Source organism: Phaenicophaeus curvirostris, chromosome 19 (assembly GCF_032191515.1).
Source record: "Phaenicophaeus curvirostris isolate KB17595 chromosome 19, BPBGC_Pcur_1.0, whole genome shotgun sequence".
Taxonomy (NCBI): Eukaryota; Metazoa; Chordata; class Aves; order Cuculiformes; family Cuculidae; genus Phaenicophaeus; species Phaenicophaeus curvirostris.
In genome coordinates this window covers 13941952-13964611 of record NC_091410.1, presented here as the reverse complement: position 1 = coordinate 13964611, position 22660 = coordinate 13941952, and the positions used below count along the sequence as shown (strand labels likewise).

Sequence of the window (22660 nt, the reverse complement as noted above, 5' to 3'; positions counted from 1 at the left end):
GCGTTGTGCCTTGGGGCTGTGTCAGCCCCTCCTGTGAGTGACATCAGCTGGGGTAGCAGTCTGGGTGCTCTCTGAAGTCCCCTGGGACTATTCTCTGGGACGTTTGTCATCAGAGAACCCACAGTTGGAGCCTTTTGTCTGTGGTTTGGGAATGAGTAACTGATAGAAGAAGAGGAGGGCAAGTTTGAAAGCCCCTCAACATCTAACTCCAGTATTATGTCCACATCCCAGGTTCTTGATGAAGCCCTGAAGATCTGCAATTACATCTTCACTGTTATCTTTGTCCTGGAGTCTGTTTTCAAGCTTATCGCCTTCGGGTTTCGTCGCTTCTTCCAAGACAGGTAACAAAAGCTCCATCTTGACCGCGGGGCCAGCAGCAGGTTTCTGGAACCATCTGTCCAGATTTGGTGTACTGGACCCCACTGGTGTCAGTCTGACCTGTGTGAACTCATTTTGGTGTGACTGATTGAAACCAGGGTACGTGAGCGCTTGGGGTGGGACTTGGAGAAAGGAACATGTTTGCCAAGGAGTGTGATTGCACCACTTTGGCCCTTGAGGGTAGACAAGATGGGAGCGAGTCTCACATCAAGCAGCTGGTTCTTTATTCACACTGTTTGTGTGTCCAAATAACCAAGAGAACCTGGTGAAGTGACAAAATTTATGTCAAGAGAGAGAATCTGGTCCTGAGTGGAAATGGAAGAGAAGAAGGACCTCTCTTTATGCATTTCTCTGGAATGTTTGTTATCAGAGAAAGCCCACGGTTGGAGCCTTTTGTCTGTAGTTTGGGAATGAGACATCGCTGCTTTTCCTAGATTTTCGCTCTTTTACCTCACAAATACATAGAATCATGGAATTGTTAAGGTTGGAAAAACCCAGTAAGATCACCAAGTCCAACCATCAACACAAAATGCCAACATGCTTAGTAAACCATGTCCTGAAGCACCACGGCTACAAGCTTTCTGAGCTCCTTCAGGGATGGAGACTCCTCCACTGCCCTGGGCTTCACCACTCTTTCAGTAAAGGTATTTTTCCTAATCTCCAATCTAAACCTCCCCTAGTGCAACTTAAGGCCATTTCCTCTTTGTCCCATCACTTGTTACTTGGGAGAATGACAGATTTTATGTCTTTGGTGATTTATTTCTCCTCCCATATTTGCCTCCTCCTGGTTAGTGGCACTAACCAGGACTTGACCCAAGCCCTTCAGCAGCTGGTGGATGGTTCCACACCTCGTCTCTAACCTGGCATAAATCCTGGGGGTCTTTTCCTCACCCGGCGTGACTTTGTGGCAAGGATGAGATGTGGGGTCCATTTCTTTCTAGGGCAGATCTCACGCTGAGGTCCGCGAGTGTCGCGTCTGGCCGTGCCTGCACAGACACCGCAGCGTCTCCCCTGAGGCCTGCAGCCTCGGCGTAGAAAGCTGCCCAGCTTTTGTTTCTCTTCCCCCTCTATCTTTGGAACTGGCTGATTTTCTAACGAGATGCATTAGTTACAGTGATTTCATAACATAACTGCTTTTGTATAATACCCGCAGAAAAATGCTGCAGATTCATTTGAGCGCTAGAACCGTTGAAACTACTGGAATTCGTGTGAAACAAGCTTCCTCCCCTTGCCAGCTTCTTAGTAGATGTTAAACTTCATTTTGTGTTGTCTCCAGATGGAACCAATTAGATCTGGCAATCGTGCTGCTGTCTATCATGGGCATCACTTTGGAAGAGATCGAGGTGAACGCTTCGCTACCAATTAACCCCACTATTATCCGAATCATGAGAGTTCTCAGGATTGCTCGAGGTGAGACGAATAAAGCAGAACTGGCTTGAGTTTGAGGTGCAGGGTCCCCTCTCTGAGAGAGTTAAGCGTTGGGAAAGGGTCCTGGGGCACATCCCCATCACGATGTGCATAGTTCTGGCATCAATAGGCTGTAAACAAAGGAGAGAACAATGAGGGAAAATACTTGTGAGGAGCCAGAAAGCTGAGCCAGCAGGACCATGTGTTTCTGTCTTAAGAGGTCTTGAAGGCTGAGAGCTTAGAAATAAAGCTGTGAAAGCTGTGACTGTAACTCCCAGAGACCTACCTGGGAAAAATACGCCAGTCAAATCAAAGTCGTCTCTAACAGGGATTAGAGAGCGCAAGCCTGAGTACACTGGCTTTAAAAGACAAGCATCTAATAAATGTAATTTCCCACGGGACTTTACATCTCACCACTTGGTGACAAAGCATCCTCGTCACTCTGCATCCATCTGTCCCCTCAGACTTGTAGCGCCACGTACCCGAGTTGAGAAGCCAGATTCTTCAGGACCTGGTTTTTCAGAACAGGGAGGTCTTGGGGCCAAATGATGAAAATGTGAAATGTGAGGGCTCAGGTCCTTACTGAAGTACCCCCAGGCCCTCCTGAAGAGCAGGGTTGTGCTCTGGGGTGTAATTGCAGCCCTTCTCTGAGCAAAGAAGGAACCAGAGGAGAAATGAAATGCTGCCGTGTCTCAAGGATGGTGGGGGGGAAGCGATTTTCCTGTGCATTGGATCCCTTTTAGAATTTAAAATCCACGTGGTTTCCAATTGGAAATGCAACCTTCTGGAAGAGATGTGTAAGTCAGCTCCTCGGTGAATCACGTATGGCAGTGGGTAGCCTGTGGAAGTGGGAAAGTAGCCCCAGAGCTGGGAAAGTAAGTGCTCACCGTGAGCAGAGGGAGAAGGAGGTGGGTCCGACACAGATGAAATTGGGAAAGGAAAAGAAAGAAAAAGCCAGGCAGAACGATGATGCTTGCTACAAGTCTCAGGATAGGTGATGCTGCTATTCATGGGTTTTAATAGTATCCAAGCAACCAGGCGCGATGTAAAACCGCCAGGGACTCTAGCAGCTAATGGAGAACACTTTCCAACACATTTCATATTTCTCTATCATCTGTGGCCCCTGGGAGAGGGGCCGAGTTCGGGGCTCGGTGCTAACGCTGCCGTTACCATATTACGAACGTGTTTCCCGCAGTGTTGAAGTTGCTGAAGATGGCTGTAGGGATGAGAGCCCTGCTGGACACCGTGATGCAAGCGCTGCCGCAGGTAACCCACTGCCGTATCGAACCCCATCTCCTCTGGCCCAGAGCTAATTTCCTATTGCAGAGGAATGCTAATCATTTTATCTTTACTGTCATTAGAGAAACACATTTCCCTTCCGAAGCACAGTCTGAGATACAGTCCTCACATTGAGGTCATTTTTCCCCTGAAGCAATTTAAGTTTTGGATTAAAGAATACAGCAAGAAACAGGTCTGGAACAAAAAAATCAATGAATGTTCTTCTTTTGTGTTTTTTTTTCCCCCCGTTTCTTTTTCTCTTTCCAGGTGGGGAATCTGGGTCTTCTCTTCATGTTGTTGTTTTTCATATTTGCAGCTCTTGGAGTGGAGCTGTTTGGAGACCTCGGTGAGTCTTCCCGTGCTGGTGGGAGGGGTGGGAGCGGGGCACGAGCAGGGGTCTGATGGGTGTGCTTGGTCCCACAGAGTGTGACGACACGCACCCCTGCGAGGGGCTGGGACGGCACGCCACCTTCAGAAACTTTGGGATGGCCTTTCTGACTCTCTTCCGAGTATCCACGGGAGACAACTGGAACGGGATAATGAAGGTGAGAGACTCGTAGAAAATTAGAAATTTGCCCAAATTAGAAATTTGCCCAATCTTCTCAGTTCTCTTTGTGAAAGGAGAAGCCATTGCAGCCCCATGACGAGACCAAGGTCCACGCTGGAACCTCTTCACATCCCTTCACCATTTACCCCTCTGTTTCCAGGACACGCTGCGAGACTGTGACCAGGAGTCCACCTGCTACAACACCGTCATTTCACCCATCTACTTTGTCTCCTTCGTGCTGACGGCCCAGTTTGTCCTTGTGAACGTGGTGATTGCCGTGCTCATGAAGCATTTGGAGGAGAGCAACAAGGAGGCTAAGGAGGAGGCAGAGCTCGAAGCAGAACTGGAGATGGAAATGAAGACAATCACTCCTGGCCAACACAGCCCCTCGGACATCTTTGTGTGGACAGGCAGCGCTGGTGGAGAGAGACCCGAGAGCCCTCGAGGATGTACCAACCCCATGCAAATCAAGGTGGATTCTCAGCTCTCGTTAGTTTACCCTATGGTGAGAATCTCAGTTGGAGGGTGAAGAGGGCTTGTCCTGTGTATTTGCTAAGGGAAGACGTGCACGAGTGGGTAATGCAGGAGTGGGTGCACCATACGTCCTGGGCTTGTATTCCTCGCTGTCTGCTGACTGACTGGTGTGTGATGGGAATTGGTGCTCCAGGGAAGAGACCCTAGCAGGTCTCCAGGCCACGTTGACACATCTGTTTGGAGGGAGAGAGCTTTGCAATTTATCCTGGACGTGTGCCCAAGCCACCAAATTCAGAGCTAGCTCCAAGTTTTCTCTGATCCAGAGTTTGGCCCTTCTTGATGGCAAAGTCATGAGCGCTATGTCTGCTTTTCTAACGCAGACTGAGCCACGATGTAAAAGAGGAATAAAACTTGGGTAATCTTTGCTTAAGTAGTAAACTTGGTTTATGTTACCTCAATTGAAAACCCATCCCCGCAGTCAAGTTTGTAAGAAAAGACAATTTTAACAATAGAATAATCCAGAGGGGACTCAAGCCTGAGCTCACCAGGACTGGTGGCAGAGCTCCCACCAGCAGGAGCGGTGCCAGTGCAGGCCCGTAACGTGGTAGCTGCTACGAGTCTCTCTCAAGCACAGTTTCTGGATGAAGATTCAGTTTGAGGAATGAGAGAGGTGAGGTCAAGACCCAGACGGGTCCTTTGGGAGGGAACCGAACTGGAATTATACAAGAAAAATGCTCCAGCCTTTTTTTAGTCTTAGCTGATTGCAAATTGGGTTAAACTCCACACAGACCTCATTAGCTGTTATTACATCATGATTTCACAACAGCATATCTTGGCCTCTGCCTGGGGTGGACTAATGAGCATTCAAATGCATGAAGAACTAATTTATGATCTTCGATCCAAGGGTGAAAAAGAGTAAATCCCTTCTTAAGCTTTGCCTCGGTTCCTAAGCTACTGGAAATTTCTGGTGCCGTTAGGAGTCACTGATGTCTGAGATGGAGTCCAAAGCTGCTCTTTGGCACAGGACAAAGGAGCTCGGAGTGACTTGGGGAAATCCAGACTCATTACGTCCTCTAGGAAGAAACACGTCCCAGCTGTTGGACGTGTTAGAGTGCTGGCAATCTGTCCTCAGCGCTGCTGTCCTGTGTCAGTGCTCACACTGGCAGGAAGAGAAGCTGCAAGATGGACCAGTGAGGAGGAGACCCTCAGCTCTTCAGTCTCCTAAACCTGTCCTCTTTGAAGGTGGCTTTGGAAAGGGCTTATTCTGGTTGTAATCTCCAGTGTGTGTCTTGCTCTTTCACTCCAACAGAGGCCTCAAAAATCTCTGGGAGATTTTTTTCTGACTATTTATTCTCCCAGCCAAAATCTTCGCCCAAAAATCTGATGCTTGAGCACGACAGCAGAGGAATACAACTCCCAGGACATGGCCCTGCAAGGACGTGTGGTCAGCATGCTCTTTTGCTTGCCCATTCCTGGGGATTTCTGTTTGATGGTCCTCATCTCATCGTATGTAGTAGGCATTCCCTACAGGAAAGGCGCAACCCTCCAATTGCTCCCATGCCTGTGAAAGCCGGACCCTACTCCGTACAACTTCCCATTGTCTGGGCTGTGGCCGGCTGGTTTGAAGTTGTCCAGGACAACTGAGACACCTCAGCCCGTGCCTGTCATGTGAATTTGTGATCTGACGCGTGTCCATCCCGAGCACCTGCAGCTTTCACGGACAGGATGCTCATCTTCTCTTTGGGTCAGGTTAGTTTAATTTATATGACCCCTGGGTACAGATTTAGGTGTCAAATATTAGGTCTTCTCGCTCAGAAATGCAGGCAGTGGGTATAGGACCCTTACAGCAGCTGTGTCCTGCAGAAGGTCTTGGTGCTGAGCACCAGGATGCTGCTCTCCTGGCCCCGTTACACAGTTCACATCCCAGGAGCTGTTTGCTGAGAGTGAGGATTGTCCCCCAGGAGGGCGCTGAGCGGTCCCTGTCTCTAGTGATGTCTGAGAACGCTGTCACTGCTCACCATGATATTACTGCACTGTTCTCTCTCCTCTCCTGCCTCACCTCTCCTGTCCTGTTGTTTCTGTTCCTGCTTCTCTCCCTGAATGTTTCCATCTCCCCCCGTTCTGTTCTGTTTCTTTTCCCCTTTGGTTTGTTGGGTTTTATACACTTTTTTATGTTCTTTTTTCTCTCTGTTCCTGTCCCTCCCTTTTTTCCAATCTTTTTGGCTTGTTCTACCTTTCTGCATGCTACGCACCACCCCTCCTAGGAAAGGCACTTGTTTGATACCATATCCATGCTGATCCAGGAGTCTCTGGAAGGAGAGCTGAAGCTGATGGACAACCTGTCAGGCTCTGTGTGCCATCATTATGCCCTCCCAGCTCCCGAATATTACAACTCTGAGAACCAGGTTAATATTCCTAATTTCCTGCAAAGTCTCCATCCAAACTCTATTTGCCTGGGATCTTTAATAAAGAATTAAAGTTCCTTATGTAATTCAGTCGCAGGGATTTTGAAGCATAAACATTTGGGCTTTTTCTGTGGGTTTTGAGATAATGTCTCAGTTTATGATGTTATATATCAATGCAGAGCAGGCTGAGAGAGTTGGAGTTGTTCAGCCTGGAGAAGAGAAGGCTCTGGGGAGACCTTAGAGCAGCTTCCAGGACTGAAAGGAGCTCCAGGAGAGCTGGGGAGGGACTCTGGATCAGGTGGGGCAGGGACAGGACTAGAGGAACGGTTTTGAGCTGAAAGAAGGGAGATTGAGATAAGATTGTAGGTAGAAATGTTTTTCTGTGAGGGTGGGGAGGCCCTGGCCCAGGTTGCCCAGAGCAGGGGTGGCTGCCCCATCCCTGGAGGGGTTCAAGGCCAGGCTGGATGGGGCTTGGAGCAACCTGATCTGGTTAAAGAAGTCCCTGCTGCTGCAAGGGGGATGGATTGGATGACCTGTAAGGGTCCCTTCCAACCTAAAGCATTCTGTGATTGTGTAAATTCAAGAGGGAGAATTCAACCTCTTCAACACAGTAAGGAATTTTTCATTGGGATTTACTGTTCACAAGTGTCATAGGGAAAAATGTCCATAATCCCATCTCCATCCTTCAGTGGGGTTGGTGTATTTGGCTCCTTGCTCCTCCCCGGGGACCCGCAGCGATGCTGGGACCTCGCTGGGAGATTTTCCCAGAGCCGAACCCAAGCTGGTGGGAATCATGAAATGGTCTCTGTGTTTTGTGCCTACTTACGCAGCAGGAAAATCCAGTTTCAAGGGATTTTCCTAAAGAGGCTTCTTGCAAGTGGGTCATCGTAAACCAGATCCTCGTCTCTGATCTAAGCCGAATTGAGAAGGCGAGGCAGCCCTTAATGATGCAGTTCAGTAATCGTGTGCTCCAGCACTTTCTCCAACAAGGGCTGTAATATTTGTTTAAAATTAGTTCATTTACTGCTTAGAATAAAATTCCTACTTTCTCAAGCGTGTTATTCTTTAGGGCAAATATTTTCCCTAAATCACAGCAGTGACCATAATAATAATAATTCAAGCATGCCTATTTTTTCCTGCAGTTGGAATTGAACAAATTCCATATTTCTTGATCTATTTCCCCCCCCCCGTTCCAGCTAAAAATAGCAGAAGTTTTCTTGTTAAATCAGTGTGCTTATTTATGAGCTCACTGACACTCTAAATTATCCAACTCGGGGGTTCATTAGAGGGAAGGAACGAGCTTAGGTAAGATAAAATTCTACTGCAGATCTTTATATAGTGGGATAACCTGTCTGCCTCCGAGTGCTGCGTGTTGCCTTCCAGCCTGAGGTCTGCGAAGCCGGAGGAAGCGGTTGCCTCTACGATTGCTGGAGAATAGAGATGGTAGCTTTGGTGGGGAAGGCAGGGGGTCAGCGTGGAACTCATTGAGAGCTGGTTAGAGATTTTTTTGTCACAACATTTTTCACCAGAAAGTGCTGCTGCAGCAAAAACAAAATGGGTTTGTTTTGACATTTTTTGTAATGAAAAAATATAACGTTCCAGCCTGCAATGGCTTTTTCTTTTAAAATTTAAGCTATTTGATTTCCCCCCGCTGTAATTAAAACCCGTATCAATCAGTTGAATGTTTCCAACGAAATGTTTTGACGGCTTCAAGCTCGATTCTGGGAGGGGGGAGGCTGACAAGGGGGTGATGTTTTGTTTACATTTTGGCTTCTCTGTTCACACCATTTGTCATCTTCTCAGGCAAGTCAGGAATTTAGAGCAGCACTGGGACTTGCTGAAAGCAACCTGATTAACTGTATCTCCCAACGGAGAAGCTCACCAGGCAGGAGCTGCTGGTGTTCACCGTGCTCCAGCACAGCCTTTCCCCATGGGCTTGGGCTCCAGGCAGTGGGTGGAATCAGTCCCTGTTGGCACCGTCCTCGTGTTGGCAACCTTTGCAGCGATGCTTTTTTGGGGAGCCTCGTATGAAATCTAGAGCTTGTCCAAAGCATCTCTCTCATCCGTTGCCAGCAGACGATGGTGTGAGAGGAGATATCAAACGCAGGGTTAGATGAGAGGAGCCCGACCCTCTTCCTTATCTCCACTGAAGTTTTGAGCCTCTCAAGGTTCACTCATCACTGGGTTTGTTTCACCCCACTGATGCCGTTTCGAAGAGTGAGAAAATCCAGCCGTCTGAAACCTTAAGTGCAACAGATCGGGGGTTCTGTGGTTTCTTCTGGAAGGCATGTTGCTGTTGAAAGACTTATCAAGTGTAGAGGATAGGAAAAAAGAGAAATGCCCAGTGAGAAATCAAAAGGAAGCACCTGGGACATATCCAGCCCTGGTGGCCCATGCCAGCGTGAGCCAGGGCTGTAGGTCACCCAGTGAAACACTCTGCCACTGCCAGGAGCTCCAGACACCACCCCAAGTGGGGATTCGGGGAGGGTTGAGCCTTCTTTTCAGGGCAAATCTCCCTCCTGGGGTGCCTGGCAGCAGGGATGCTGCGCTGGGGGTGATGCTGCACTCCTGCTTTTCCCCTTTCTCTCAAAAAGCTGAAGGGACATTTCACGTTTCTTACCGAGAGAGCTTCATCGCTATCACAATAGCGATTTCTCTCAGTTCCTTGAATGCCCTCAGCAGGGACGTGTCTGTGCACTCCCAGCTCGGCTTTGCCCAGAGCTGCTGGCCGGGGCAGTGATGGTGTTTGGGGCTGGAAGACCCAGGCTGTGCTTTTGGTGGGAAGGTTATTGGTGCTTAGTGTAGAGGTGATGGAAACGGGAGGGTTATCGGGTAGGAACTTCAGAGCAGTCAGGAGAGCTTGAAGTCTCTTGTATTTGATCATAGCCAAGAGGATAAATATCTTCAGTAAGAAAGCGATGTTACTTCTTCATCCATACAGAACAACAAAATACAAAGCTAGCATTAGTTTTAATCTCCCTCCCAGCTCTCTGTAAGCATTGAAGTATGAATGTCCTGCGCTTTTTAAAAATATTTCTGTGTTATATTTTGCTCCGTTACTGTTCCATAACAGTAACAATGTGCATGACGTAGCATCTCCCACTGCAGGGGGGTTGCTTTAGTCTCTGGAAGTATTTAGATTATGATAATTCTTTTTATTTTTTTTTCTTTTCCTAAAGCTTTGTGTCCTGGTTTCTTATGTTTAATCATCTCTCCCTTTAGATCCCTCTAGCTGAGATGGAGGCTCTGTCTCTGACGTCAGATATTCTCTCTGAAAAGTCCTGGTCCTTAGCTCTGACGGATGACTCTTTCCCTGATGATACTAACACACACTTACTTAATGCTCTGGAAAGCAATGTACATACACTGGTCGCTGTATAGTCTGATGTTTACAGGGTTCGAAATACTGCCTCTGCCTTTCTACTCCTGCCTAATGGCATTTTCCATACAATTTTCCAAACCCTTCCCCTGAACAGGACGTTGTCCTTAATGCCATTAGGTCCTGGGTTGTTATCACTCCTGTCCATGAATTTGGCCTCTTGCAAGGAACAAGTATCAATTTCTAATTTTCTTTGGCATCTTATGTAACGACAAAGTGTTTTCTACAAGTAAAAAAATGCTTTGGAAAGCGTCAAGGTTGAAATTTCCTCCTCATCTGAAACCAATCAGTGATGCTGCCTGGAAGAGACGCTCCTGAGCCGATGACTCACGTGTCCTCTGCTGAGAGGTCATTCACAACCCTTCGGCTTGTAGAGGATTTTTGTCTTTATGAACACAGGCATCACAGGGCTTTTTGCAGGATTGGTGCCAAGCTGTTTATTGTACAAACATCAGAGGGAGATCTCTCCACGACGCCGCTTGCTTGGTGACTTCTTACTTGCCGTCACCGTGCTGGAGAAAACAAACAAAAAAAAAGTTTGGACTACTTTATGTCTTTTGGAATGAAAAAAACAGTATTTTGAACCCTGCCTTAACCATCTCCTCTTTGAAACATTAGACATTTTTAGCTGTGTAGCAGTCAAGTGCTTTTTTTCTGCTGTACAACAGACATGACTCCTCTTCCAACATTTTTGGGTCATCCTTGTTTTCTTTGTTGTTGTCCATGTACCTGCCTTTGGGTGTTTGTGTTGTTGATCGATTTTCTGCCATTCTAGTCGATTCTCATCCTAGTTAGCACTTAGTTGGGAAACATCTCTTAAACCGTGACAATATTTCCCATCATGCTTCATGGCATCACGTGCAAAAGGTTTCATGAACCCCGTTTAATGTTTTGTATGGGATGTTTTGTTTCAGAATTAGTCAGTGTGGAGAGCTGGCCCGAGGAGAGAGCCCTTCTGGTTTTGAATCAGATCGGACAGACCTGTCTGAGAGCACAGCAAAACTCGAGGGAGGTGGTCTTAAGCCAAGAGAGATGGGGTTTCTCCAAAAAAACAAAAGCAAATCCAGGTTGAACAAAGCATTTTGTGAATTTGTGTCAGGATCAACAAAGCCTTTTGGGCAAAAGAGTTTCCCAAACTCCTGAAAACCTGCGAGCGTGCACTGAAATGTTTTCAAAATGCAATATTTTTCTGCTTCATTTAAACGCAGATTTAGTTGGAAAACGTCTCTGAATGTTTTGTTTGACTCAAAATAGATTTGGGTTGGGATTTTTTTTTTTTAAGTTCGTGGAAAACTCTGATTGGATTTTCAGTCAAGCCCAAACAACATGTTTTTCACGACTACCACTGAAGCACAAAGTCACGTGCTCCTGCTGCTCTCTTTGGGGGCTGCACTCGGAGAGTGTTTTGCAGCCTTTTTAAATGATTTTCCTGAAGTTCCCTCACAAGATTTCCCTGGAGGTGATCAGAAGGTGGAAAGGAGCCCAATGTGGTATTGGAGCCTGTCAACACACCTAAAGGTTCCTTAAAGGTTGGGTTTGGATGGGATCCTGACTCCAAATTCTCATGTCCATATCCAAATGGTTTTGAATTTGAAATCTCAGGTTTCAGGACATCTTTTTTGCTTTAAGTTAAATAATATGAAAGCTAAAGAGCACAGACATCCTGCTCGGAAGGGGAAGGCAGGGCCAGGAGGAACAGAGCTTACCAAACCTCAAAGCCTCAGCTTTGCCAGCGCAGGTTTCGCTCTCCTCCCCGAGCTCTGTCAGGAGACTGCAGTCTCGGTTATCTCTGCTGTATCCAGGCTGTATCCAAATTGGCAGGTTCCTGAGGAGTGAAACTAATGCTGCATGACAGTGCAGATCCGGTTCCTTCGTTAAATTTACAACAGCGATCTTTTTCCCCCCCTCCTTTTCTTCTTATTTCTTCCTTTTTTTCTTCTTTTTGTAAATTCCTTTTAATCCCATCATGTTTTCCGCGCAAATGAAATGCTGTTGTGAAATTTTGGATTTATGACTGAGGGATAAAACTGGGAAAAAAACATCTCGGTGATGATTTCAGAAAACCTGAAATGTACTGACATTTTCTGTACTTGTCAGAAAATAGGATTTAAACTTTTCAAAAGGTGACCAGCAATATATTCTATCGGAATCCAGTGTCACACCTTATTTCTGTGTTTTTCAATAGAAACCTTTTAAAGATTAAATAACTCTTTTGTTAGAAATATCCCAGGAAGTTGACTTTGCTTCTTTTTTTTCTAGTACAGTCCAACACCCAATAACACTGGGATGGAGGTTTTTCCATATGAAGTCAGACCTGAATCCACCTCATTTGATTTTGCCTCTGGTGCTGCCCATTCCAAGATGCTGTTTGGCTGTAAAAGCTCCACAGTCAACATCTACACAATAACTCTCGCTTGCATTCGATCCCTTCTAATTAGGGAATGGCTTTAGCCCTGCAGCAGGAGGTTTAGATATCCCTCTCAATAAAATGGGTTTAGTTCTTCATTATGTGAGAAGAAGTAGCAATAAAACTGTGCTGGGAGCCAGAATAGGGAATATTTTCTGTAAACTACTTTTTGTATTTGTGGTTTTTATTGTTAGAAGAAGCTGCTCACCTTGGCCACAGTCTGAGTGGCAGAGGAGGGTGCGTAGGGAGAGCTTTGCTGTTATTGCAGAGGATCAGTTATGTGGAGCGTGTGACCTTTGCTGGCCTTGAGGCATGATGCCTTCTTTGCATACCCCTGAAATAGTCATGGTTTATCCCTGCGGTGTTGCTTCCTCTGTTTTTGTGGTTCATTCTGTGTGACAGTTTCTTGACACGACAAACCGAGGGGTGTAGCTTCCTGGTAGATCCATTCGTGCAACGTGTACGTTCTGACGATGTGCATGCCCATCGTGCCATTCCGATCGCAGTGGCTGTCGCTAGCCTTTCTGGGCTCTTCTCCTCTTCCCACCCTGTGACTTCTTCCTCTTCCTCACTTGTTTTTTCCCCGTAGGCTGATCTCCGCTCCAGAGACGACGTGCTGACCCTGTCTCCCAGCAAGGACTTGCTGAGCGTGAGGAAACCTTCGGTGGGGCGCACCCACTCCTTGCCAAACGACAGCTACATGTTCCAGCCGCCGTACTCCAGCCCCTGCCCGGCCTCCCTGGCTGAGAGGAACCCGGCGCATCACAAATCCCAGTCGGGTACGTCTGTCGGCTGGGGCAGGAGTGGGATTTTCCAATGTAGCAATAAATAGCTGGGATTTTCTGAGCTGTTCAATAGGAGGCAGCAAATTGTCATTCATTTCATCATGGAATGGTTTGAGTTGGAAGGGACCTCAAAGCCCATCCAGTCCCATCCCATGGATCAGGGGCTCCAAGCCCCATCCAACCTGGCCTTGAACCCCTCCAGCTCCATTCCTCTCACCTGAACTAGCTATGGCCCTGGAGAAAAAAACGCCAGCAGAAATATATGTTCTTATGTGTGGGGTTTTTTTGCAGTAGTACCTGTTCTAGCAGGTTTTGAAAGCTCTGTATGGGAACATCTGTGAAAGAAGGGGAAATGGTGTCTCTAAGTGCCTGTAAAATGAACATAAATGTGCTGAACTGAGAGAGATCTCAGTGTGAGATGAATGGGAAAATGAGGGAGCGTAGAGCTGTCCTTCCTGGTGTGCGTGGTTGGGATAAGTGCCTTAGAGCTCAATCCAGAGATATTCTTAGGTACAGCAGATTGCAGATAGCGAGGGCTCTCTCTCTACCTGCACCTCTTTACCTGTACTCACAGCTGCTCCCGATGCTTATCGACATGCTCTCATTTACTCTGTCCACTAGGGGTTACCTGCTGCTGCTGAGCAAATGTAACTGGGTTTAATTATTCTCCACGTGCCATCATTTTAGACATTTGTCACAGATAAGACAGAGGAGTTTTTACAAGCATTGTCATTTGGAAGCCTCTAAGCAGAACATCATTTCAGCACTGCTCAGGATGGTAGGAGATTTGAGCAGATTAGAAATAAGATGTTGAAATTTGCATAGTAATAAGAATTTGGATGAATAGCGACTGTTGAACAGCAGAAGAAAAATGCGGACCCAACAGAGGAAGATGAATCTGGAGTTGTGAGAAACCGCTACCATAATACAAACTTTTCAAGGTCAAGAGCTCTCCTTCGAAGAGCCTGTTTGCACAAAATGCAGAAGGTTCAGCTAAAATCCTGGTCAAATCCCACTGAATCAATAGCAAAACTCCCATTATCTTCAGCTGAGCCAGAATTTGTGTCTCTCTTTAACAGCTGAGAAATTCCTGGGGTATACAATCCCTGGCCATACCGAAGAATCCCATTTGCTGCAGAGGGAGTTTCCAGGGCTGCATCTTTGAACCTAAATTCTTAGAATCACAGGATGGTTTGGGTTGGAAGGGTCCTTTACAGGTCACCCAGTTCAGCCCCGCTGCAGAAGCAGGGGCATCTTTAACCAGATTAGGTTGCTCAGAGCCTCATCCAACCTGGCCTTGAATGTTTCCAGGGATGTCCTTGTATGGGAGATGCTCCAGCCCTTGGATCAATTCAGATGCATTTGTCCTGTCTTGACCAAAAACTACCTCAACTTGACCAAAAAGTGGGTAATTCCCAAGTTTCTTCTTGCTTCAAGACTGCAATTCCCAGCTCCCACCTTGGAGGACTGAGCAGCTCTGTCTGACAACCCTGGCTAGGGGCAGAGCAAGCTTTGCACCCTTGTAAATCCACAGGAAAAACAGTTCCGTTGAGCTGTAGGAGAGGTATTTTGGAAAGGCAGAGCTGATGTCTTATTCATAACCACATTAAGCAATTAAACCTTTTGTGTTTTTCTCCTGCTGGTGAAATTCCAATTGTTCTTAAACAGGACAAAGTGCTCAGAGGTGGGGAAGGTGCCCGGATCTTGGCATAAGCATCATTGTCCTCTTCCACCTCCAACGTCACTGCTTCGCAGGGTGGGAGAGGTCACCCCTACCTGTTCACAGTTTGTAATATTGTAAAGTGCAAAAGACAGCAAAAGGTGCCAGGCGCCTCTAATAAATCAACCCAACTAAGCCATAATATTTCAAGCTGAGAAAGGTTTTGTTGTCAGAAACACTGGCACTTGCAGGAGGTATTTGTTTGAATACTCCTTCGTAATGGGGCTGTTGTTCTGGGAAAGGTTCCAGGACAAATGAGATTCTCTGGGATGCGGTCCAGGTTAAATGAATTGTTTTGAAAAATGTTGAGCCCGGGGGTGGGGGGAACACACAGAGTTTTAGACCTTTGTGAAGAAGTAACCAGCAACCACAATGGGACAGCAAGAGGCAGGAGAGGATGTGTTTCCATCTCCTAGGATGCTTTGTAAAGCTAGCCTTGAAAGCCTCCAAGGGCCATTCCCTTTTGCTTCTTATCCAGCACGCGTGCTGGTTTTGAGGTCCCAGCAGTCAGTCTACGTGCTCAGGTGTGGAGACATCCATTTCTAGAGTCCTTCAAAGTCTCGGCTCCTTGCAGTGCCGAGACGTGTGGCTGCCTGCAAAGTCATTGGCCCTAAAACAGGGATGTAGAAATGGTCCAGATGAGCTTCTTGTTCCTAATCTTCTGTTCTTAACAGGAGCTCTCATATCAGTATGCCAAGAAAAATGAAATAATAGACAATTTTGGAATAATTTATTAGTAGATGGGAGGTTTTTCCCAATCGTGGAGAGCTAGTTGCTGGATTCAGTGGTTTTGGCATGCCTGTCCTGTCCAAGGTGAAAAGGGGCCGTTCTCTCAGATGGGTCCTTGAGGCAAGGGTGCAATCCCTGGATGAAGGTGTCACGTTTCTGTCTCTCCTCTCTCTTGCAAGGTTCAAAGGCCTCGGTGCAGTCACAGCCAGCAGACACCAGCTCCCTCCTGCAGATTCCAAAAGACCATTTTCACCACCTAAGAGCTCACGAGCATTTGGGGAGGGTGAGCAAACCTCGGGTTTCGCAGCAGGCGCACTCTCCTTCTGCCGAGAGGCTGCTCCGCAGGCAGGTAAGCAGCCGGACGATTGAGAACCTGCTGAGGTTTCACGCTGTCGTGTTTCCAGGTTAACCATGCTTTAAATTCAAGGCGGGACTTGCAGCAAAACCTCTGGAGATCTGTAATTCTCCTACAGAAATAACAGAAAGGTTGATGCATTTTGATCTAAGAGCCATCTAGGAGTCTCCAAGGAATGTGCATGATGAGTATCATCTCCTTTGGCACCGTGCCTAAACGTTCTCCACATTGTTAGCACTTTATTTTTTTTAGTCCTCTTCATAAATGCAGCCAAATGCTCCCCCGGGGCTCGTTGGGGTTAAGGAACTAATTCTTAACTGCTGTGATTTTCTCAGTGCTTGCAAGGACGCTGGGACTGCAGGGTCCGTCCAGGCCACCCTTCCTCTGGCTTCTCGAAAGGGCAAAACTGTTGAAAGGGAACTGGATATACGTCCTAGGCCAAACCACAATGGAAAGGAGACTGGCTTTACAGTGAAACCTGAAAATTAAGATTCTTTTTAATCTCTTGTGTGCTTTTGGAAAGTTCCGGTATACGCGGACCAGAACACATTTCATTTTGCAATTGGTTTTATCTCTGGTTGTTGCCTGGCATCGATTTAAATCTCGATTCAACTGAAGATCTGAGAGATCCAATCAGATATTCCAGTCTGTTTGATTGGAAGCATAAGTTTAAATTTATCTTTTTTAGTAAAGTACTTAAACTTGTGCTTCACTCTCTCATTTTTAAGCACCTTCCATTGTGCAGCCGGCCCGGGGCCAGCGGCAGGCCTGGTTCCCAAGCTCTGCTTTCTGCTCTAGTTCCGTGCCTGATTTTCTTCACACAAAATAGATCAGCTCGTTTCTTTCCCAAAGCAATTTCTTTCCTGCATGAAAATATTCCCATTTCTTTCATCTTTTAATCAACATTGACAAATTAGACAGTTGATTCATTAAGCTCTAAGAACGAACGTGAAGTACCAAGGTTAACAATTACATTAGTCTGTAATGCTAAATTGACATAAGAAATTCCTAGCGTGTATTCGTTTGCAGGGGGCTGGCCAGCTACCCCAATCACCGCTAATGGGGGAACTAATTGATGTCATGATTCCAGTTCATAGCCACTCTCACTTGCTTTCTAATGAATAACAGCCCCATCCTTTTGAACTGATCTATCTTGAATAAATTACCATGTTAGCCATCGTCCTCAGCCTAATTTTATTCATATCTTTGAGGGCTTTTCTTTCAAAACCTTTTTGTATGTTCAAGTTAATGCATCCCCCTCCTTCCCTCTCTGCTCTTGGGGTGACATTGCAGAAAGAACAAAGCTTTGGGACAGGGAGTAGGTATGGTCCCCGCGTCGGGAAGGTCCCTCTGAAGGTTAGTAAGATGTTGCCCTGGACACGCTCCCGAGTAGCATCTCCCAACGAGGCTGATGGGAGCAGTTAGGCTGTTCTGGCCAGCGGGCGCTATTGCTGTTCCTGTTAATTGCGATCTAGATGGCCAAACACCATGAAACTTAGTCCTTAAAGAGGCCAAATTCCCTTTACACCCCCCATGCTTCTGCTTGCTCAAGCACACTCTGCTCAGCTCCTTTTATTGCCACCACTAATTTGTTACTAGCACATCACAGCCCAAACTAGCAAAGCATTTTGGTTTGCACTACCTATTTTTCCTTATTGTTACACAGATTGCATGTAATTCTGATTTGTTTTCTTTTCTTTCTTTTCTTTCTTTCCTTTCCCTTCCCCCTCGTCCCATCTCCCATCCTGAATTTGTGCATAGATAAATCTTGTCCACCACATACCTGGTCCGTGCACTCTCCTCCACCAGTAAAACCCGTGTGTTTAACCTCCCTTTCCCTCCAGAGAGCCGGGCAGTGGGCACGGTCCCCGCAGTAACGTGTAGACTCCAGAAAGTTTGACAATTAGCGATGCAGTTACAGATGAAGATGAGTGGATCGGATGCTTTGAGAGAACATTCCCTGCTGGGGAATACACTCCTCGGCAGTGCATTGCAAACGCTTTCCTCCAGGGAATTCTACCTGAAATTAAAACTATATTGATTTTCTGGTCCCAGGACTGGGTGTCCGAGGTGAGGCCGCACCAAGCTGTGGCAGCTCCAGGCGTATGTCCTGTGGGATGGCAGAGGAACCTTTTGCTTTGAAACTAAGCAGTAAAACATTTGTACTATTACTATTAACAACTACCAAAGATGCCTGTGTCGTAGGGAAAGAGTGAGCCGGTGGTGACTGCCACTGTCGTTGTATGCAACACAGGTTGGTGCACAAGCAAAAGTAATGATAACAATTACTTTTTGCTTCCTTATTCTACTTTTCTGGTGGTCTGTGTCTCTTCTCAGGGTATGACCGTGATTTCTTCTCCCAAACATTCACTCAAACTATTGGCATTGAGAGTCCAGAATTAGCCGCGCTCTGGACTGTGGTTACTTGCCAGTGTTATGCTGTAAAGTTTTAATTAGAAAGGATTCACCGGCGTTGGACCAAGTCATTTTCTGTATTGAATGTTCTCTTGGCTCTCACAGACAACAAAGGGAGCCCAGGGTGCAGATGCAGCAACAGACTCGCGTGTTCCTGCGCACACGTGTGCGCACTGCAGCTGATGAGAGCGCTGCCTGAATTGCAGAATCGAGCACCATTTGGCTCGAACGATCCTTGCGGGGCAATTCATATAAAAATTCTAAGATCATTTTGGGGCGATTCGTCACGAAAGCATTCCTTAGCATGAGGAATTTCATCTCCTTACGCTTCTTGAAAGGCCTGAGACCAGCTGCATGCAGCTCCTCCAAATTTCTCTGTGAAGTTTTTAGTCTCTAAGATCATTTAAGAGCCTTCTCAAACGGAGACTCTGCCTTTAAGGGCCAGTTAACGTGGCTGATTTATAAACCCTTTTGACAAGGGATGCGGTGCAGTGAAAAGACAAAGCCTTTCAAACACGCCGTAGGGTCTCTCTGCCAGCAGGCACTGATGCTGCATACGGCTCCAGACAGCCAAGGCAAAATGTGCCTTAGGAAGCCTGAACTCAAGCATCATAATGAATTGAAATAATTATAGATTATTATTAGTCCAGCTTTTCCAGCTCTCTGGCTGTAAGATGGTGCAGAGTCGTGGCTCCAGCCCGGGGACCAACGCCAGGGACAGGCTGTAGCCCTGATGCTGGCACAGAGCATGGTTGCTCCGGCATTGCTGGCTCTGGGGATCCTTCTTCATGCCCTCAACATCACCTGAGCTAGAGAAGGGAATATACAGGCTCGCTTGCACATCTTCCCTCTCATGCTTGGGCTGATAAAATTATAAAGTCTTTGCTGTAGACTCTCATCCTCTGCAGAACAAGATTATGTCTGAGTTTAGGTGGGGACATTCTGGGTTTGCAGCCCTCCATCCTTAGAGGAGAAAGCTAAACAGGCATGAAAAACAGAGGGCCAAATCCTGCTGTCACTTGCACAGGGACAAAATCACAGGTTGCTGAAGCATGGGAACGGCCAGAACCCACAGCACAGGTCACTAGAAGAGTTGGTGGGTCTGCGCTGAAGGATCTCAGGACAGTTGAGTGCCCTGTAAACCCTGTGCCTTGCTTGTACTAACCTTGGTTTGGTCTCTCTCTCATCTGACAACTCCCCTCCTCCCTGATCCCTCTGCGCTCCGATCCAGATGGCTATAAGGAACGACTCTTTGGATAGCACGGAGAATCTCCACACCGAGGTGAGTGAACTCCCTGACCCCAATGTCCCCGCTGTGCCCAAAGAGGAGTCATCAGTGGCTCTGACGCCCTCAGAAGCGCAAGAGTTGGCTGCATGGAGCCGGGCGAGTGTTCATACGCAGCAGCTTTCCCACAACCAGTATAATATTTCAAAGCAGGCACCAGCATCGTGTGCTTGCGCAGGCTCCTATCAGGAGACACCTGGAGATTCCATGGACCAAGAAGTATCCGAGATAAACAGCTCCTCAGAGCCTTTCACTTCAGAAACTTGTACAGCCTCGAGTGCCTGTTTGGAGACTCAGCCTCTCACTCCTAAGAGGAACATAGGCAATACCGGCAACGTTACATTGAAGGACCTAAAGAAATACCACAGTGTAGACACCCAGGGTCTTCTAAAAAAACCTCCCTCGTGGTTGGATGATCAAAGGAGACATTCCATAGAGATTTGTTCCATGGAAAACAGCCCTCAGCACCATTCCACATCTAGCTCTTCTGGCTTCATAAGTCAGGTGGTAAGTGAAATGGAAGGCTTGCAAGGAACGCGGCAGAAGAAAAAACTGAGCCCTCCATGTATATCTATAGATCCACCCGATGGACAGAGTTTACTGCCCAGAGGACCTCACAGCATCTCGCCCGCCAGTGGAGACATCTGCTTGAGACGGCGTGCTCCGTCTTGTGAGTCCAAGGATTCGATGGATATAGGGGATTCATTGCTTCCAGACAGTATGTCAACATCTCCTACCCCAAAGAAAGACTTGTTGACACTTCCTAGCTTTTCCTTTGATCAAACGGAAACGGACCCGTGAGTTACTTTTCTGTTGGTGCCAAATGTTTTCTTCCTTTCATGTAAGAGAAAAAACAATTTAAAAAAACTCTGTATTCCAAAATGGCACTGGGTAAAAAATTTCCAAAGAAAGATTAAAGAACCAGCTGGTTAAAAGAGTGGTTAACCTATATCACGCTTACTTAAGCATATGTTCTGCTTAGGTAAAAGCAATACAATGTGCAGAATCTATATGTATATTATATTTTATTAAATTAATTGACTCTAGTATTGCGGGATGTAGTACATTTTGTGACTAAAGATGCGTTTAATTTTCTTCTATTTTATGTGTCTCAGAATATTTCTGAGGTAAAGTTGGTTTTTATGAATATTTTAACCTAAAAAAATATATATTTAATCCCTTCTCTTTTTTTGTTTTGTTTTGTTCGGGTTTCATTTTGTTTTGCAAAGCACAAAATGTAGCCAATTAGTGCATTACAGAGGAAATGTATCCCACAGTCAGCAGTAAATACAGATTATTTAATGTAATTTATTTCTCCCCTTGGACTTCAATGATATTTTGAGAAAAAAAAAAAAAAAGATTGTTTGGGTAGTATAGAATGCAGTGGTGGTGCTTTAACAAAACAATACTCCAATCTTACATAAAATCAATATCCAGCATAGAAGCAGGTGCACAACGCCAGGAGGGCACAACGTGCTGGTAGTCGCCTGGAGATGGTGAATGTAGAACCCCTTAACCACACACAGCACCGAATCATGAAAGGATGGTACAGATCACCCACTGCTCACGTCAGTGGATAATTTCCATACGTGCCTCCCCTGATGCAGTGGGAGGTGTCCCTGCCCAAGGCAGGAGGGATGTAACTGGATGAGGTCCTTTCCAACTCAAACCATTCTGTGATTCTGTGCTTGGGAAACTGAAGCAAGAAAAACTTGTGGTCACTTCTGAGATGTTTTTCCGGTATCTCTCGCTGAGCGTTGCCCCTCTAAGCCCACGGTTCTTGGAGCTCCTCCTTTCTGTGCCGTGCGGAAAGGAGAGCAAGGCTGTGGTTCAGATTGCAGCAGGTGAATTCAGTGCAGACACGGCGCAGCAGTGCGCGCAGGCATGTGTTTAAAGTTAAGCTCTGGCTTAAACCGCCTTGAGGTCGATCGTATTGAAGAAATTCTTAAAAATGAAGATCATATGGTTATGCTTTAGGGAGTGCAGAGATAGGACAAGGAAGAACAGTTTTCAGCTGAAAGAGGGGAGATTGAGATGAGATATGAGGAAGAAATGTTTTTCCGTGGGGGTGGAGAGGTCCTGGCCCAGGTTGCCCAGAGCAGGGGTGGCTGCCCCATCCCTGGAGGGGTTCAAGGCCAGGTTGGATGGGGCTCTCAGCAACCTGATCCATGGGAAGTGTTCAGGGTTGGAACTGGATGGGCTTTGAGGCCCCTTCCAACCCAATGATTCTATGTGTTCAACAGAATCAAGGCCCACTGCAAGTTATTTCACAGAATAGATGTAAGAGCATTTGTAGGTACTGAAATAACTGTTGATTTTCAGTTTACAGAGGCGGGGTTTTGCTGTCACTGCTGGAGTTAATTTGCATGACCCTGGCTGTAATTTTATTTCCAATCTATCAGAAGCCTTAAGCAGCAACATCGTGGTACAAAGTAGATAAAAATGGAATTCGTGTCTTTATATAATGTCCTTAATGTCATCATCTCAGAAATTAATTATTTATTTCTGTGCTAACACCCTTTGCATAAAGCAATTGGTAAAACTGGACCCACAGCCTGAAAGCCGCAAGGGGCTGGTCCAGTCCGACACCTCCCGCTCTTCCAAAAGGCTGATGGAAACCACTTAAGACCTTCCCTCAGCTCCCGTGAAATCACATGAAGATGTAGGCCAAGACAGACTCTGCAGACGTGGTTTGAAATGTGTGAATAGCAGAGGCTTAGAACTGCTCAGGTTTAAATAGCGCAGGTTTGAAACTCGATAAGGCTTTGCTGGCTCGAGTCTTTAAACCAGCGCAGGCGAGAGGAGGATTTGTGCTAATTCTGTCAGGCAGGAGTTTGTAACTTTTTGAGAACTACTGATCTTTCCAAATCACTACAACATGTTGATGTACAGCCTTTTATCCACGCAGAGATTAGGCTGTTACAACTACATGTGCCTGCATTAGCTTCAAGGAGACATACAAGAAGATGCTGTTTATACCTGAGAGCCCGAGCGAGGTCTTAAGCTCCTTTATTTTCACTTGAGGACGTTTACTCCATAAACAATTCCTATTGATTTACATGTCCTGGAGAAATGTAAGGGCTTTCAGCAGGAAGT

At 46.5% G+C, this 22660-nt stretch overlaps 1 protein-coding gene across 21 annotated transcripts in view; it reads left to right on the top strand.

Annotated features, from left to right (window-relative positions):
- CACNA1G (calcium voltage-gated channel subunit alpha1 G) overlaps nucleotides 1-21126 on the top strand; it is a 135892-nt gene extending 114766 nt beyond the window's left edge. For 13 of the 21 annotated variants that reach the window (XM_069872795.1, XM_069872790.1, XM_069872792.1 and 10 more), the window contains 11 exons: nucleotides 232-341; nucleotides 1655-1788; nucleotides 2981-3051; nucleotides 3331-3409; nucleotides 3487-3608; nucleotides 3771-4115; nucleotides 6349-6489; nucleotides 9712-9846; nucleotides 12865-13054; nucleotides 15689-15858; nucleotides 19511-21126. In XM_069872795.1, the coding sequence (XP_069728896.1) occupies nucleotides 232-341; nucleotides 1655-1788; nucleotides 2981-3051; nucleotides 3331-3409; nucleotides 3487-3608; nucleotides 3771-4115; nucleotides 6349-6489; nucleotides 9712-9846; nucleotides 12865-13054; nucleotides 15689-15858; nucleotides 19511-20365 (2352 nt within the window). In that variant the 3' untranslated portion in view covers nucleotides 20366-21126. Of the gene's footprint in view, nucleotides 1-231; nucleotides 342-1654; nucleotides 1789-2980; nucleotides 3052-3330; nucleotides 3410-3486; nucleotides 3609-3770; nucleotides 4116-6348; nucleotides 6490-9711; nucleotides 9847-12864; nucleotides 13055-15688; nucleotides 15859-17625; nucleotides 18088-19510 lie in introns of those variants that run through there. The other 8 variants (XM_069872794.1, XM_069872793.1, XM_069872781.1 and 5 more) reach the window with 8 other exon arrangements.
- The last annotated feature ends 1534 nt before the right edge of the window (nucleotides 21127-22660 follow it).